We start from the raw sequence: 16,474 nt of genomic DNA, 5'->3' as shown, positions 1-16,474 counted from the left end.
AGCCAACAACAGGCACACTGACCTTGGCAAGGCTCACCTGGGCTCTGCAGGGCGGGGGGCGGGGGGCGGGGGGCAACAGGGTTCAGGCTGTGGTCCTGGCACCAGCTGGCATTAGCTGTGTGACCTTGGGTACCTTCATGGCCTCGAGTTACCACGGCCACAGAATGAAGCAAACAGGAGCTGAGCCCACCTGCTCCTGCAACCTGAGGATGGACCAGGTGGTCTTAGCCATGTGGGTGGATATGGGGCGTCCAGAGGCTGTCTCCCCACCCCCATCCTCCTCGACCTGCCTCCTGGCGCTGGAAAAGCACCCATCGCAGTCCTGTGGTGACTCAGTTATTCAGGGAGACTGGGGGCTCTGTCCAAGCACAGGAGCTGCAGGCAGCTGGGGTGCAGGGAGCCCCACAGTGCCTGCCACTCGGGCGCAGCAGTGGTGCGCACCCACAACCGCACCAACCAGGCGCCTGAGCATCCTGCATCACATGCGGATTCTTTACCAATTGAGCCACCAGTCAAGCCCAGGTCAGTTCAGTTCAGTCGCTCAGTCGTGTCTGACTTTTGTGACCCCATGGACTGTAGCACGCAATTTGCTTACATGCAAACCATGTTTATATCACAGCACTTATTACCCCAAATTACAAATTTCGGTGTATTCTGTCCCATCTGCTAGACAAAGGAGAAACTCACTGGGGCTCCTGTCTGGTTCTTGTTTGAAACCCTGGCATGTGGTGCCTAATCTGTATTCACTAAACATGTATTAGCTAAAGGATGTGATGGACAGAGTGTCCGTGTCCCCCCCAAATTCCCGTGTCAGTGAATGAAGGTGACGGTGTTTGGATGTGGGGACTTTGGAAGGTAAATGGGTTTATGAGTAAGGTAAATGAGGTCACAAAGTTGGGACCCCCAGGATGGGATTAGTGTCCTCAAAAGAAGAGGAAGAGGGGCCAGGGCTCGCCCTCTCTCTGCCACGTGAGGACTCAGTGAGACGGTGGCCGTCTACAAGCCAGGAAGCCTGTGCTCAGCAGAGACTGGATCTGCTGGCACTTTGACCTTGGACTCCCCAGCCTCTGTGAGAAATAAATGTTAGTTGAGTCACCCAGTCTGTGGGCTTTTATTCTGGAGGATTTAGCTGGCCGGAGGGGAGAGGAGAAGGAGGCACCGGATATGTGAAAGGTACCAACAGACCTGGAGTGAATGAATGGTGGGTGAGTGGGTACCAGGATGCTGGTGTGACCTAGCCCTGGGGAGAGGCTCAGTGAGGGCATTTCATCTCCAGGGCTGTCTACTGAAGGGATTGGTGTTGTCTCTGCGGACAGTCCTGGACGAGATCCGGAGGCCGGGGCCTCAGCCGCAGGAGCCTGTGTGAGGGGGCTGCTGGGCTCCCCCAGCTTCAGCTGATGTGCTCAGGCTCCAGAGTCCTGAACTCTTGCTCTCCCACAGAGGGGGCCCCAGGTGGCTCTGGGCTTCCCAGGTGGCGTAGTGCTAAAGATTCTGCCTATAAGTATTCTCTTAAACCTAATGACCAAATTTTGGCTGAAGAGAAACCTAAGGATCTCAGGACGGTGACTGCAGCCATGAAATTAAAAGACGCTTGCTCCTTGGAAGGAAAGCTATGACAAACCTAGACAGCATATTAAAAAGCAGAGACATCACTTAGTCTGTCTCAAAGGTTGGAGAAGGGAATGGCAACCCACTCCAATATTCTTGCCTGGAGAGTCCCATGGACGGAGGAGCCTGGAGGGCTGCCGTCCATGGGGTCACACAGAGTCAGACACGACTGAAGCGGCTAAGCAGCAGCCGCCAATACAGGAAACACAAGAGATGCAGGTTTGATCACTGGGTCGGGAAGATCCCCAGGAGGAGGAAGTGGCAACCCACTCCAATATTCTTGCCTGGAGAGTGCCAGGGACAGAGGAGCCAGGCAGGCTACAGTCTATGGGGTCGAAGAAGAGTCGGACAAGACTGAGTGTACACACACACACACACACACACACACACACACACACACACACACGGGTGGCTCTAGGGAAGGCTTACCTTTGCTTGCAGGCTGGGATCCTGGTCTAAGAAGGGAATCCCTGAGTTGGTTACTCAAGGGGGAGAAGGACCCCACGTGGGATTACATCTCAGAACAACAGCTAGCTGCACATGCCTGATACAATGGCTTTACACTCGAAAATACCCCACGCAACTAAATGGCCCAAATGGAGGAAGCAGAGGCTAAGGTAAGTCATGAAAAACTGTGAAATCATGAAACATGTTAATAAAAGCCGCAAGAACATTTAGGCGGTATTTAAACAAAATAACATTCAGTGGGGGGAGGGAAAAGACCAGCTAGTTAATAGTAGCAAAAGGTGAGCATGTGTGTATAATGAAATAAATTAAGGGACAAGTCCTTGAATTATTTAATAATTTTTTATTTCTAATGTAATCATTTTTCTAAAAAAATTTTTTTGGGGAGGAGCACACTGCGCGGCTTGTAAGATCTCAGTTCCCTGGGCCCTTGGCCATAAACGCAGGGTCCTAACCACTGCACTACCAGGGGATTCCCCCGCTTTTGCTTTTCTTCACGTCCTTGAACTATTTGTCAAATTTTCTGCATAACAACAAACAGTTCCAGGTGATTGTGGGCAAAATACGGGATGCAGAGAAAATTCCAGGCATTGCCACTACTCTCTCTCCGCCAACAAGAGAGACCCGTGGCCTGTGGACCCTCAGACCTGGGAGCCAGGCATTGACGGGGGCCCGAGGGCTGGCGCTCGCTGCCCGCCGGCCCTGCGCCCGTGAGACCTCTCGTCCGAACCCCGCCCCTCTTTCTCTCCAACTCGGACCTTGGCCTCCAGTTGGGTCGGGGCTTCCTGTCGCCAAACTTGTTTTCTTTAGGAGGGAAACACAATCTGTCCAGCGTGGCTGGCTGGCAGAGCATGCAAATTAGCCTAACAGTGCTCTATTCTGTGAGTTCTCCCCATATGCAAAACCTCCTGAAACAAACCAGCCATCCTGTAAGTAAGCCGGAGGAGGAGGAGGAGGAGGCTTGAGGGGCCGAGGTGGAGGGAGGAGGTCAGGGGGGTCAGGGGTGGGCCCCTGTGCCAGTGAAGTCGCTCAGTCGGGTCCGACTTTTTGCGACCCCATGGACTGTAGCCCACCAGGCTCCTTCCTCGTCCATGGGATTCTCCAGGCCAGAGTGCTGGGTTGCCATTTCCTTCTCCAGGGCATCTTCCCGACCCAGGGATCGAACCCACGTCTCCCCCCAGGGAAGCTCAAAGGAACATCTGTGCCAAAGGGGCTGGAATGTCCCCCACAGGCCTTCCCAGCCTTCCCGCGGGGGCCGGGACACCTGGAGGCCAGCCCCGGCCCGTGCCTGCCTCGGCCACCAGGTGGCAGCACACGCGGGCCCTGGGACCAGAGCGCAGCCCGCCCGGTGCCCCGGGCGGCTGGGGGTCCCAGCGATGCGGGAAGCGCCCGCGCTCAGTACCACGCCCGCTGCTCCTCACTCAATCTAGGGTCAAGGCTAGGGAAGCGTGAATTTTGACTTTTTTTTTTTTCTTTACGGCGACTTCTGCGAGGACAAGAGGGGGCCCCTCTAAACGCAGTCTGCAGCAGCGCGAGCCAGGGGCTTCCTAGGAGAGCGCTGGGGAAGCTGAGTCCACAGAGGGGCAGAGGAAGGGAAGGAGAAGAAAGAAAAGAAGTAAAAAGGGAAAGAAAGCGAAAGAAGGAAAGAAAGAGATTCACTCAATGAGTTCTCTAAGCAAGATCAGGTTTTTAAGTAAACGTTGTATTTCAACTTCACTTTGTAAAATTTTAAGGGTTTAGCCATCACTGTTAAAATCCATAAGTTGTTAAAAGTTTCCGTAGAGAGAGTGCAGCTCCTGGAGTGAAGGGTTAGGGAAGAGAATGGGGAGTCCTGGAGAGCTTTGATAAGCAAATAGAGCTCCGCGCCCTGGCGCTCTCTCCATTGGCTGTTCCCTCGCCGCCAGATTTTGACACAAATAATCAGATTGAAAATCAGGGAGGGGAACAGAAGAGGAAAACACATACACACACACAGAGGGTGGGAAAAAAAAAAAAAAAAAGGAGAAGTATCTATTTGTGCCGAGAGTCACGAATTGACCGGGCGGTGCTGATCCGCAGAGAGACGCAGCCAGGTTCTTCCCGCAGACCGGCTCTGGACAGGTGAGTGCGGAGAAGCCCCTGCCTCTCCTTTTGAAATTTGCATATCTCACTTAGATTGTTTCCAAGTAGGTTACCTAGTCCCTTTGGCAGTCCTCGGAAGACTAAGGTGGGCTGGAAAAAAATCTCTTTTGTGGAATGTGGCTTCCAGCTCTCGAGCCCAGAGGAGAAGAGGTGGCAAAGAAGCAGTCTTAGCTGAGATGCCTCCAGCCCGCGCACCTGGTGGGAATTATCTTCCTCCAACTGCGCGTGAGCACCGCGGATGTTTTTGTTGTTTGCTTGTTTGGCTCTAAGTTTCCCTGACCAGGGATAGAACCCTGACCAGGGATAGAACCCGAACCGGACCGGTGGAAGCTCAGCGTCTTAACTGCTGGACCACCAGGGAAGTCCCATGAGCACCCTTTGAAGATTTGATTTTAAGATGACAGAGGTCACCTGCCTGCACAGTGTCATACCCACCCTCAGCTCTCCCAGGGACCCGGACAGGCGAGGCGAGTCACATGTGGAGGTGCCCCGCACTGCCCCACCTGTGGGCTCGGACTGGGTCTGTCCCCAGGACAATCTGAGCCTTTCTTGGCTGTGAAATGAGAGAGTGTGGGGTTGAGGACTCTGAACGGAGTCCCAGCTTCAGCATCCACAGTCCCAGGCAACTTTCACCAAAGATCCTGGGAGAGGGTTCACTTGGAGAGAGAGGCTCTTCTCATCCGAGCCCCTCAGGGGAGGGGAGGCTGCCATCTCCACCATATCCCCAGCCTCCAGGAACAAGTCACGGGGAGAGGTGGTGCCTTAGCCTCTTCTACCTAATTTTGAAGGAAAAGCCAAGACAGAATCTGCATGGGGAGAGGCGCTCGCTCTAAACTGGGCCTTGTTAAGGGGGGCAGTACACAGAATCACTGTGGGTATATGCCTGTATACATTTTTCTGGGAAGAACATCCACCGTGTTCATGAGATACCGTGGTGGGGAGGGGTGCACAAATTAACCTGGAAGCCGGGCAAGTTGCACCTGCCCACGTGGACTCACCCCCTACACGTTTCTTAGTGGACAATGGGTAGAGGATTTCAGGAACTTCCCCAGCAGCGGTTAAGACTCCAAGTTTCAGCGCATGGGCGCACTGGTTCAATCCCTGGTCAGGGAACCAAGATCTCACATGCTGTGCAGCATGGCTCCCATCGCCCCCCAAAGCAACTATACTCCAGTAAAATTCATTAAGAAAAAAAAGATTTCAGTCTTAGTGAAGGGGCAAGTTTCTGGTCCTCAGAGGTGGTTCGGAAAGGATTCTTTGCATAAGACGTGTGAGGTTTCTTCCAACTCAGATTTGGGGGGCAGAGGGTGTTCCCTGGAGGTCCAGTGGTTAGCACTCCATGCTTCCATTACCGGGGGCACGGGTTCGATCACATCCCTGGTTGGGGAACTAAGATCTGGCAAGTTAAGCAGCCAAAATTAAAAAAAAAAGCTTTGGGGGTCAGAATATCAGTTTCTCAGCAAAAAGTTCTTGGGAACCACCAGAGAGCTCTACCTGATTAGGTTTGACTGATGGAGCCACTCAAAACCAGGGCAGAGCATTCCCTCCAGGCTGTCAGGACAGTGGGGTGGGGGTTCAACTGGAGAGTCTTAGGAGTCAGATTGCCAGCCCCCCGCAACCAACCCGGGAAAACCAGCCTGATCATATGCGATGCTTCACTGTGACACAACCTCTCAACCCCTCCTCTGTCTTAAAGGGGTTTTTGTTCCTTTGTTTCAAGGAATTCAAATCCATGGAGCTGCTTAGTCTCTGGTTTAGAGGTGCTGGGGAAATGTTTTGTTCACTCCCTGTGGTTTTTATTGCGGTAAATGACACAGAACCTGAAGCTGGCCGTTTTCACCCTCTTTGAACCGGCCGGCTCAGGGGCGGCCAGTGGCCATTTACAGCACATTTTTCATCTTGCAAAAAACCGAAACTCTGTCCCCACTGCAGTTACTCCCCGTTTTTCCCTCCCCCCAGCCTCTGGCCCCCACCCTGCTACCTTCTGTCTCTGAACTGGACTACGCTAAGCAACTCACATGAGCAGAATCATACAGTAGTTGTCCTTCCGTGTCTGACTTAATTTCAAGTAGTATGATGACCTCATTGTTCATCTATGCTATAGCATGGGTCAGTATCCCCTTTCTTTTGGAGACTGAATAATATTCTTTTTGTATGTCTAGACTGCATTTCATTTATCCATTCATCCATGAACGGGCATCTGGGTTGTTTCCGCCTTTTTTGGCTATTGTGAATAATACTGCTATGAACCTGGGGGTACAGATATCTGTTCAAATCCCTGCTTGCAATATATACCCAGAGATGGATTCATCCATTCTTTTTTTTTCTTTAACTTGGCTGTGGTGGGTCTTAGTCGCAGCATGTGGGATCTAGTTCCCGGACCAGGGATCAAACCAGGGCCTCCTGCATTGGGAGCTCAGAGTCTTAGCTACTGGAACACCAGGGATCCTTTTTAACATTACATTCTCTGAATTTACAAAGAGGCTTTTGAGATCCTTCCAAATTTCCCGTAGAACTAATGGCCACTCCCTGCTGGGGCCCCGAGAGAGACCAGGACCCATGCCCCTGCCTCCTACATGGAACGACTGGCTTGTTTGTCTGTTTGTGTTTCCCCTTGAGTCATGTCTTCAAACATAAAGGAAGTCCAGGGGTCCCTCCTAGCAGACGCTGAGAAACAACGGAGGCTTTCTCAACCCTCCCAAAAAGGGAACCCTAGTGATGAGTTTCTTAGTCAAGGTGGGTCAGTCCCGCGCTCAGAGACAACGAACCCCAGCATGGGATTTTAGAGTGAAAGGGAAGTTTAGAAATCTCTTAATCCAGCCGTCCTTTTGAGAGATAGGAAAACCAAGCCCCAGGTTGGCGGCAGACGAGGTCAAGTTCAAGGTCACAGAACTTGCAATCGATTCGGTCGCACAGGAGGTGCCGTATTGAGTGGAAACCCCAGGCCAGCTGCTCCGGCTCCATGTGGAAGTCGGGGTGCAGGGCTGCCCCCCTTCAGAAGCACTGGCCGAGATTCTGACTGGGGCTGGGGCGGGGGGGACCCTCTATCAGGACTGGGGCTTTCTGAAGGGATATTAACAATGAGGCTCTTTCCGGAGGCTGCGATACCATCAAGGCCTCTGTTTTATGAAGAAATCTTGGTCTTTCACAATCTCTGCTCTTAGTTCTTTCTCAGAACAGGTTCGTGTGAATCAAAACGGTGTGGTTGTTAATTAACTATAGTATAGGTGATTGGTTCCTGTTTTTTTTTTTTTTTTTTTAAACTCAGCTCACAGGGGCCAGAAGGAAGTTCTCTGGGTGCATTTGGCCCCCACGGAGAGCTTGATGGCTCAGCTGGAGGGTTGGCTGTGCCATGTCACTATGCCAGGCTTAGCGGAGAAAATATTCTAGGGAGGGAGGGGCGGGGGTGGGGAGTGGGAGTGCCACTAGAGTAAGCCTCGAGGAACCTTCCCCCACCCAGGGACCCCCTTGCTCCCTTATTTCAGTGCCCCCAAGCCCCAGAAGTGCCGATGTGTTGTCACCTGAATTCCCATCAGCTGACCTCAAGGGTTTCCTTGGGTTGAGCCCAAGTGGTCCTGGAAGCTTCCTAAAAGAAGTCTGTTCTCTTGCCAGCCTCTCCACCCCAAACTCTTCATGAACCCAGGTGGGGCCAGCTGGGTTCCTAAAAAGACCAAAGATAGAGAATTTGACTTCCCCCTCTCCCCACTCTTGCCCCTCCAGGGAGCCTTCCCCTCCCTGCTCCAGGCAGGCAATCTTTAGTGTTGGAAGGATCGCACGCAGTCCAGCAGAGCGCGGGGCCAGGAGTCCAGGCCCTGCAGGGCAGGGGCGATGGGCCCAGCCCCGCTGCGAGGCCCTGGACAAGCCACGTGGCTCAGTCAGCCTTGGGTGTCCCCCTGTGACCCGCGACGACGATCACTCCCTTCCTCGCCTGGTGGGGGTCAGAGCCGATGACCCCACGCTGTCCGGGTCTCCTCCTTAGCTGGTCAGCTCAGGTCCCTCTGTCCTGAACTACTGACCACAGTGGTCTGATGGTCAAGAGCATGGAGGCCTGAGAGGCGGACCTCTGAGTCCAGCTCCGCCTCGCTCTGGGACCCTGAGCCAGTCTCTAAGCCTCAACTCTTTCTCTGTAAAATGGGGTCATAGCTACTCAGCTCACAGGCCAGGCTCATCGGAGCTGAGGCTGCAAGAAGTATCCCCCTGTATTCTAGCTCAACGGAGCTAACAGCTACCTCTGGTTCTAGTTGATCGACTAATAAAATGCTATGTTTTTTTTTTTTTTAATCATCTTTTGATTGAAAGACAGACCACGGTCTTGGAGGCTCCCCCAAAACAAAAGGCGAGGGGAACCCAGCCCCCCTGGCCTGTCTCCAGAGTGTGGAGGTCTCTTCCCACTCTGCCCAGGGTCTGGCCTCATCTGGGGGCAGAAGAGGGGGGTGCTCCCGAACCCAAGAGTTAGAAGGGGGAAGGAAGAGGGGGTGTGGGAAGCCCTGAGTCGGGGGAGACAGGGAGGCAGGAGGAAGAAGACTGTCGCTGGAAGATAAGGCGGCCGCGGCTGCCCCACAGCCTGGGGAAGATGGCAGGACAGCCCGGCCTTTGACGTCAAAATCTGACAGCTGGACAGGACCCCAGAGGCCTTCAGGTCCCACCCACTCATTTCAGGGCCCAGAGGGGAGGGGCTTGGAGCATGTCCCAGCTCCCAATCAGGGCTCATGCCCGTCCATGCCCGCTGGTTTCAGCCCAGGCACCGGGGATGCCACCTGACCCGCCAGGACCACGTGGCGCCCGCCTCTACCAAGCCTCTGCTCCGCAGGCTAAGGCCCTCCAGGCACCACACCGGGCCCCTTACACGCTTGGAATAATTAAAGGTCCTTTTTCAGCACAGCAGCCCCAGGAGGTTGGTTTGTGATCCCCATTCAGCAGATCTGGACACTGAGGCTTCCATCAAGGTGGGGCTGGGCCTGAGCCTTGCCCCCAGGGCGGAGCAGCCGCAGCCCAGACTCCTGCTGCTCCCAGAGGGGCAGGCGGGCTGGGCACGGTTAGTGCCTGCTCTGGATCGTCCCCTTGGGGAAGGGGTGATGGGGACGGCTCCCCAGGCAGGGCTCCAAGCGCCCTCTAATCTGCCGGCTCCCAGCCCCCCACCCCAGGCCACGGCCTTATCACCCAGAGCCTTGCTGCTGTTCGGAGCGCCCCGCGAGCTGTTTCCCGCGCTCTTTTTCCCGCGCTTGGCCCTATCACACCCGCAGCCTTGCCCAGCGTGACTCCTCCTCCAGGCCCACGCAGAGCTGCTATCAGACTGGCAGTGACTGAGTAATTCCTCTCAACTTCTGCCTGGGGGTGGGGCACACGGAGGACCACCTGGTGATGCTCTCTCTTCCAGGACCTCTCAGGAGACCCTCATGGCTGGGACTGGGGAGGTGAAACAAGTGGGGGGCAGGGGCCGGAGCTGCTCTGTGCCCCAGAGGATTCTGCACCTGAAGCCAGGAGGACCGGGCAGTCAGGCTGGCCTGGCTCTGCCCCTGCCCCGGCCGCTGACCTGCGGGCTGAGTGCTGGGCCTGGGCTCCCAGCGCTCAGTCTCTGGGATTGGTGGACACTGACCTCTTCTTCTGTGTGCCCGAAATGACCTCAGGCCTCCAGCATCGGGCTTTGAGCCCCGCATACAACTCCAGCCATCCCCTCCACCCACAGGGAGAGAGAAAAGGCCCCTCCTTCCCTGGAGAGCAGGCTCTGGGCTGGCCCGTGGACAAGGGCGGCATCTGCTCTCGACTTACATGATCGTGCGGGTTTTGCGATGGATGTGGCCTCCCCCGTTGCAGCCCACCTGCCAGGCTCCCCTCTGATAGGCATTGAGTGCATACAGTAGGCTTGCCAGGAACCCGGAGGCCTCACCTTACAGAAAAGATAACAGGTCCAGAGAGGTTATGGGATTCCAGCCCATGAGCATCTGACTCCCAAACCTGAGCTCAGACGGCAAGTTTCCATGGTCTCTGAATGCAGACTCCAGTGGGATGTGGAAGCCGTTTTCTGGGTGCAGGGTCCACAGTGGGTCACAAACGGAGGTGCCCCTGGCCTTCATTCTCTGTTCCCAGCACAACTCGGTATGCGGCAGGAGCAATCTGATCTGGGATCTTCTAGAAGGGAGCGTACTGGCTTGCCAGCAAGTGAGCAGCGAGGGACGTTAGGCTTTGTAGCTGCTCTAACAAAACACCAGGACTTCCCTGGTGGTTCAATGACTAAGACTCAGCACTCCCAATTCAGGGGGCCTGCGTTCGATCCCTGGTCAGGGAACTGGGTCCGGAATGCCACAACTAATGATCAAAGATCCCATAAGCTGCAGCTGAGGCCTGGTGCAGCCCACTGATGTGAAGTCACGTCGCTCAGTCGTGTCCTATTGTTTGTGACCCCATGGACTGTAGCCTACCACACTCCTCCGTCCATGGGATTTTCCAGGCAAGAGCGCTGGAGTGGGTTGCCATTGCCTTCTCCAGGGGATCTTCCCAACCCAGGGATTGAACCCAGGTCTCCCACATTATAGGCAGACGCTCTACTGTCTGAGCCACCAGGGAAATAACTAAATCAATACAAATAAATATTAAAGCAAAACTCACAAACCAGTTTCCTTAACACACAGGAGTGGGTTATTTCATGGTTCTGGGGTCTAGAAATCCAAAGTCAGTGTCGGCAAAATCAGCTCCTTCTGGAGGTTCTGAGGTATGGTCCATTTCAGACCTCTCTCCTAGCTTCTGGTGGTGGCCAGCCATCCTTGGCTTGGGGCTTCATCCCTCCAACCTCTGCCTCCGTCTCCACGTGGCCTTCTTCCTGTGCGTGTCTGGGTCGTGTGTCCAAATTTCCTTCTTAGAAGGACATGAGTCATATTGAATCTAGGGTTTCACCAAACCCAGTGTGACCTCAGCTTCACTTGATTGCATCTACAAAGACTCTATCTTCAAGCAAGGTCACAGTCACAGGTTCCAGGTGGACACGAACTTTAAGCAGACACTGTTCAAGCCCCTTTAAGGGGCTTCCCTGCTGGCTCAGCGGTAAAGAGCCCGCCTGCCAATGAAGGAGACGTGGTTCAATCCCTGGGTTGGGAAGATCCCCTGGAGGAGGAAGTGGAAATGCACTCCCGGTATTCTTGCCTGGGAAATCCCATGGACACGATCCTGAGTGGCGACCACGGGGTTGCAAAGAGTCAGACATGATTTAGTGACTGAACCTGCAGGCACACTCATCCAACTCAAGTCAACAGATTCTGATTTTAGGAGGAGGCCCTGAAACATAAGGGAGCATTTTCCTCTTGTCCCACCTAACCCTTCTTACCCTCTCTCCTGGTAGGTGTGGGGCGCTGCTGACAATGCCACGCTCCTTCCTGGTGAAGAGCAAGAAGGCTCACACCTACCACCAGCCCCGAGCCCAGGAGGATGAGCTGCTCTGGCCACCGGCCCTTGGCCCTGGTGAGTCAGAGCCCAGGCTGGTCCGAGGCCGCACCCGTTGGCCTCCCTGCCCCACAAGAGGGGGAGGCAGGAGAAACCCATCCGGAAGTAGCCGCTCTTCCAAGTCTGGAATCAGGAGGAGCTCAGTAAATACTGGTTGAATGAATGGATGGATGGATGGCTGCACCATCTCTTCTCACCCTGAAGGGGTGATGAGTGCATCCTGATTGGATCTGGTCCTCAGCAGCTGACACGTGATTTGTGATTGGAGGGCTGATCCAGAGCTGAAGTTGGGTGCTTGGAAAAATGGAGCTCTCCAAGGGGTGGGGGGGGCTCCTCCTGGTCTCCGCCCTGCCCCCAGCATCCTGGGTAGAAGCCCCTGCGTGTGAGTCTCCAGGAGAAGCCACAGTGGGTCATTCTGGTGTCCCCCCATCCTCCTACTCTTACCAGACCTCTAAGCAGAGCTAAAGTCTGTCTTATCTCGCTCACAGTGGCCGGGGACCAGGTCCCGAGCATCAGCCCCGTCCTCAGCTCCCTGTTCCCAAACCAGCACCTGGGCTGGACGGACCTCAAACGGGAGCCGCAGCTGGAGCTGGAGCAGAGCTCAATGACCCGGCTGGCCTCAGGCCCAGGTGCTCAGCCCAGGGGCCCCTGCCTCGCCCCAGAGGGCACAAGGGGACTTAGAGGGTGGACAGGCTCGAGGAAGCAGGGTCCCTTGGAGCTGTGGAGTCAGGAAGGGTCGACAGTCCAGGCTCTCTGGCTTCTGCTTGGATCCCTCCAGGACACTGAGCTTATTCCCAGAAGAGAACTCCCGTGTGGTGGGCAGGCCCACATAGTGGAGGTGGGTGCTCTGCAGGGGTTGGGGTGCATTTCTGGACTGAAAATTCGAGGAGTCGCAGTGAGCACCCAGACCTTCCCCCTGCAGAGAATAATTTGGGCTGCACACCAAAACCTCAGCATGGGGTTCTGGTGGAGGGTGGCGGGGAGCGGGCACCCTGTTCTTAGCATCACCACTAGATGAGCACCCCACCCTCCACAGAAGGACCTGCCGTGACGTCCCGGCCCCAGGATGGGGACACGCCCTCCTCTGACTCACCCCCATTCTACAAGCCCAGCTTCTCCTGGGATGCCCTGGCTTCCTCCTATGGCCACAGCTACCGGCAGGCCCCCTCCACCATGCAGTCTGCCTTCCTGGAGCGCTCCGTCAGCCTGTATGGCAGCCCTCTGGTGCCCAGCGCCGAGCCACCTTTGGACTTCAGCCTCCACTATTCCCCGGGCATGGACGCATACCACTGTGTCAAGTGCAGCAAGGTGGGCGGCTGGGCCCTGCTCGCACCCCCTCCCTAGCACCCTGGCAGCCACGAGTGTCTGTAGTTGGGCACCCCCTGTGCTGTGACTCGGGTCCTCTGGTGGGATCAAGAATTCACAGTGTTCGTCTTCATCATCACTCTGAGCCCTGACCATGTGTTAGGCCCTGTGCTAAGAACTCGATGTGCCTGAGCTCCAGGAGGTGGACGAAGGGCTAAAGTTCAGAAAGGTCGAGTCACTTGCCCCAGAATACACAGCAAGTAGATATCAGAATCACCATTCCCACCTGGCTCTGCCCAACTCCCGCTTCTTAACCACCAGACAATTCAGCCTCCAGACGGGGCCAGAAGGGGCCTTCCAGATGCCCCCCCCTTCACGTCATTCTATAGCCAGGAAAACCAGACACAGAGAGGCAAAGAGACCTTCCCGGGACACACAGCACGCGCCAGCAGTCAGCAATCCAGTGATCACGGGATTGCTCCCTCCTCTGTACGTCCAGCTATGGCCGAGCTGGGCACCCCCTCCCCTCCGCAGCCCCCCGGGCCTCACCCTTCGCCCCCCCACACAGGTGTTCTCCACCCCTCATGGGCTGGAAGTGCACGCCCGCCGCTCCCACAGCGGGACCCGGCCCTTCGCCTGCGACGTCTGCGGGAAAACCTTCGGCCACTCCGTGAGCCTGGAGCAGCACACTCACGTCCACTCCCAGGTGGGCAGCTGGCCGAGCGCCCGAGCCCCGGTGCTCTCCCCAGGAATCCTAGGGCACTTGGGGTGGGACTCTCTCCGTGCCTCTGAGAGTGACAGGTTGGGACCCCGTATCATCTGCCTCCTCGATCTGGGTGTCCATCACCTGCCCTTAACAGCCCCTGATGGACCAGGCCGGCCCCGCGTACAACTGGAAGAGGCTAGGGGCTCAGGTGGGACTTCAGGTGGGTGTCTGGGATGCTGAGGAACCGCCCCGCCTTCTGGGCGCTCAGAGCAGATTTCTCACCTTTGAGGTCCTTGACTCTTACAATCTGGGAGTCAGATTTAAATGCTCATCTCATCCACTTAGCCCTGCCTGATGCCAAGATCCCTTCTTCAGAATCCCATTCCAGGGAAAGTGCCTGAAACTGACCTGAGGGCCTGACCTGGGTAGATCTGAAAGTTCAGGTGGAGAAATAGGCCGGGATGGTGAGACCGTCCCTTCGTGATCACGTCCAGTCATGCCAGCTGCCGGCTCAGTTCTCAACCTCCAAACGACCCTTTGAGGTCACTACTCACTAGTCCAATGTACAGATGAGGAAACTGAGTCTCAAGGAGGTTAAATGACTTGCCTGAGGTCATGTGGCGAGTAAGAGGCAGAAGCCAGAGTCGGGGCCGCAGAATTCAGACTCTTAAGCAAACCACAAGGGAGGATTCCCCAGCAGGAGCCGGCTCAGCCGCCAGGCCTCGGCCACTCCTGGGAGGGGCAGGAATGGGGAGTTCCTGCGTCTTGCTCCTCAAGGCCACCCCAACGGAGTGTCCTGTTCCTCAGGGGATCCCGGCCGGGTCCAGTCCTGCGCCCAGCTTGGCAGCCCCGGGCCGCGAGGCCCCACCTGACCCCCCGGGGCCTCGTTTCCTCCGGCAGGAGCGCAGCTTCGAGTGCCGGATGTGCGGCAAGGCCTTCAAGCGCTCGTCCACCCTGTCCACGCACCTGCTCATCCACTCAGACACGCGGCCCTACCCCTGCCAGTTCTGCGGCAAGCGCTTCCACCAGAAGTCTGACATGAAGAAACACACCTATATCCACACGGGTGAGGCCTGGGCTCCGCTCTACCCCACCGTCCCCACCAGCCCAGGGCCCCCCAGCCCCTCCAAGCACCCCCGCAGGGCCCAGGCCGAGCCTCTGAGCATCCTCGCCCATCACTGTTCGAAGGTCCAGGCCTTAGGACCAGGCTGGGGGGAGGGCGGGTGGGGTGTCAGGCCGACAGGGGAGGCTGCTTCTCTCCAATGGGAGGGCTGGACGCTGTGCTGCTTAAAGGAAAGAAAATGCACAGAAAAAATACCAGAAGGAGAGAGCGAAATGTCAGCACTGTGACCCACGGGGAGAAGTGAGAGCGGCAGGTGAATTCCGCTGCCGCCGTCACTCCTCCCTCCACTCACTCCCCCACTCACGCCTCCCCGCTTGTCATTCATTCATCCCTCCAGCTACCCATTCACGCCTCCACGCTTCCATCCCTCCCACAGCCGCTCATCCATTCATTCTCTCATCCAGTCACCCCTCCAGCCATCCGTTTTCCGTATCTCCATTCATTCATTCCCCCACTCATTCATTCCTCAGCTGTTAATCAGTGCCTCTTGTGTGCAGAGCCCCAGGCCAGGTGCTGGGCTCCATTCATAAATAAATTGGACCCAGTCCCTACCCCTAAAACTGGAATACAATTCCCTGGAAGGGGTGGGTGGTCAGAGTTTTTCTTGCCTCCCTTTTCTAATAATTTTCAAAAGCGAATGTGAGATAAAACATAATAAAGTCCCAGAGAACAAATGCAGGGCACCTGGCCCGGATGATCCTGACCCTGTCTCTGCTGCCCTGCAGGTGAGAAGCCACACAAGTGCCAGGTGTGCGGGAAGGCCTTCAGCCAGAGCTCCAACCTCATCACCCACAGCCGGAAGCACACGGGCTTCAAGCCTTTCAGCTGTGAGCTGTGCGCCAAGGGCTTCCAGCGCAAAGTGGACCTGCGACGGCACCGTGAGAGCCAGCACAACCTCAAGTGAGGCTGCCTGGAGCCCGGCTCTCCGCTGGACTGCCAGCGAGACCGTGCCACCTGGGCAGAGGCCAGTCTCACACACCCAGATGCCCAGTCTCCTGGAAGGAGCCCTGGACAGGACTCATCAAACTTGTTTCGAGACTCAGATAGCTGTGTGAGCTCAAGCAAGTCACTTTCCCTCTCCGGACCGACCCTTCCCCTGCCACAAAGTGTGGCAGCTGGTCTTTTTCAAGCCGATGCTGTCTGCAGATCCAGGAGCTCAGTACCGCCCCTGTCAGAGCCCAGGAGGCCAGAGTAGCCCCAGGTGGGCCCAGAGAAATCCTCCCCTATATGCTGTCCCCGGGGATCAGGTCAGCTTGGCTTTCAGCAGGCCTCTTTCTGGCCGCCACAGATGGTCAGAGCCATCTCCCGCCTCAGTGGGAGGCCCAGCACCCCTCTGCTTCAGCCAACGTGCCTGCTGATCCCCACTTCTGACGGGCACTCCGGCCGCAGGGAAACCAGCAGTTACTGCTGTCAGAAGCCTGCTCCTCTCAACAGCTGTAAATAAAAATAAAGACACCCCTTTACTTACATTTGACCAGCATTTGTTCAGTACCTACTGGGTATAAACTAGTGCTTGAGGCTTTGGGGAGGGATGGTGCAGTCTCGAAAAGCAGAAAAAGCTCTGTAGTCACTCACAGACACGCTGACAGACCAAACTGGTAAGTGCCGGGCACAGCCACGAGAGACCCCTGTGACAAGACGGCAGGCAGGGGCCAGGTGGGCACAGCTGGGGGCTCTCTCAGTTTCCTGTGACTGCTATGACAAGTCACCAC

At 56.0% G+C, this 16,474-nt stretch overlaps 1 protein-coding gene across 4 annotated transcripts; it reads left to right on the top strand.

The window, feature by feature from the left end:
* Window positions 1–4,085: 4,085 nt before the first annotated feature.
* On the top strand, window positions 4,086–16,231 carry GFI1B (growth factor independent 1B transcriptional repressor). Of its 4 annotated transcripts, none has more exons than XM_042245515.2 (7): window positions 4,086–4,173; window positions 11,528–11,646; window positions 12,117–12,257; window positions 12,668–12,936; window positions 13,502–13,639; window positions 14,447–14,705; window positions 15,488–16,231. In XM_042245515.2, exons 2-7 carry the CDS (start codon window positions 11,547–11,549, stop codon window positions 15,664–15,666), a joined length of 1,086 nt encoding a protein of 361 aa, XP_042101449.1. In that variant the 5' UTR covers window positions 4,086–4,173; window positions 11,528–11,546; the 3' UTR covers window positions 15,667–16,231. The 4 variants fall into 4 exon arrangements, with proteins under 4 accessions (XP_042101449.1, XP_014949605.2, XP_042101448.1 ...); XM_015094119.4 differs by having other exon boundaries at window positions 12,665–12,936; window positions 14,540–14,705; XM_042245514.2 differs by having other exon boundaries at window positions 12,665–12,936.
* The last annotated feature ends 243 nt before the right edge of the window (window positions 16,232–16,474 follow it).

The sequence above is a fragment of the Ovis aries genome, chromosome 3, assembly GCF_016772045.2.
Source record: "Ovis aries strain OAR_USU_Benz2616 breed Rambouillet chromosome 3, ARS-UI_Ramb_v3.0, whole genome shotgun sequence".
Taxonomy (NCBI): domain Eukaryota; kingdom Metazoa; phylum Chordata; class Mammalia; order Artiodactyla; family Bovidae; genus Ovis; species Ovis aries.
The sequence above is the reverse complement of the archived record's forward strand: the minus strand, read 5'-3'. Positions and strand labels throughout refer to the sequence as shown.

Bases quoted from the DNA above. Each gene is read 5' to 3' on its own strand.
- GFI1B (XM_042245514.2), top strand. From the start codon at position 11,547: ATGCCACGCTCCTTCCTGGTGAAGAGCAAGAAGGCTCACACCTACCAC. The intron at 12,937-13,501 runs GTGGGCGGCTGG...CCCCCCACACAG, and splicing joins ACTGTGTCAAGTGCAGCAAG to GTGTTCTCCACCCCTCATGG. The intron at 14,706-15,487 runs GTGAGGCCTGGG...GCTGCCCTGCAG, and splicing joins ACACACCTATATCCACACGG to GTGAGAAGCCACACAAGTGC.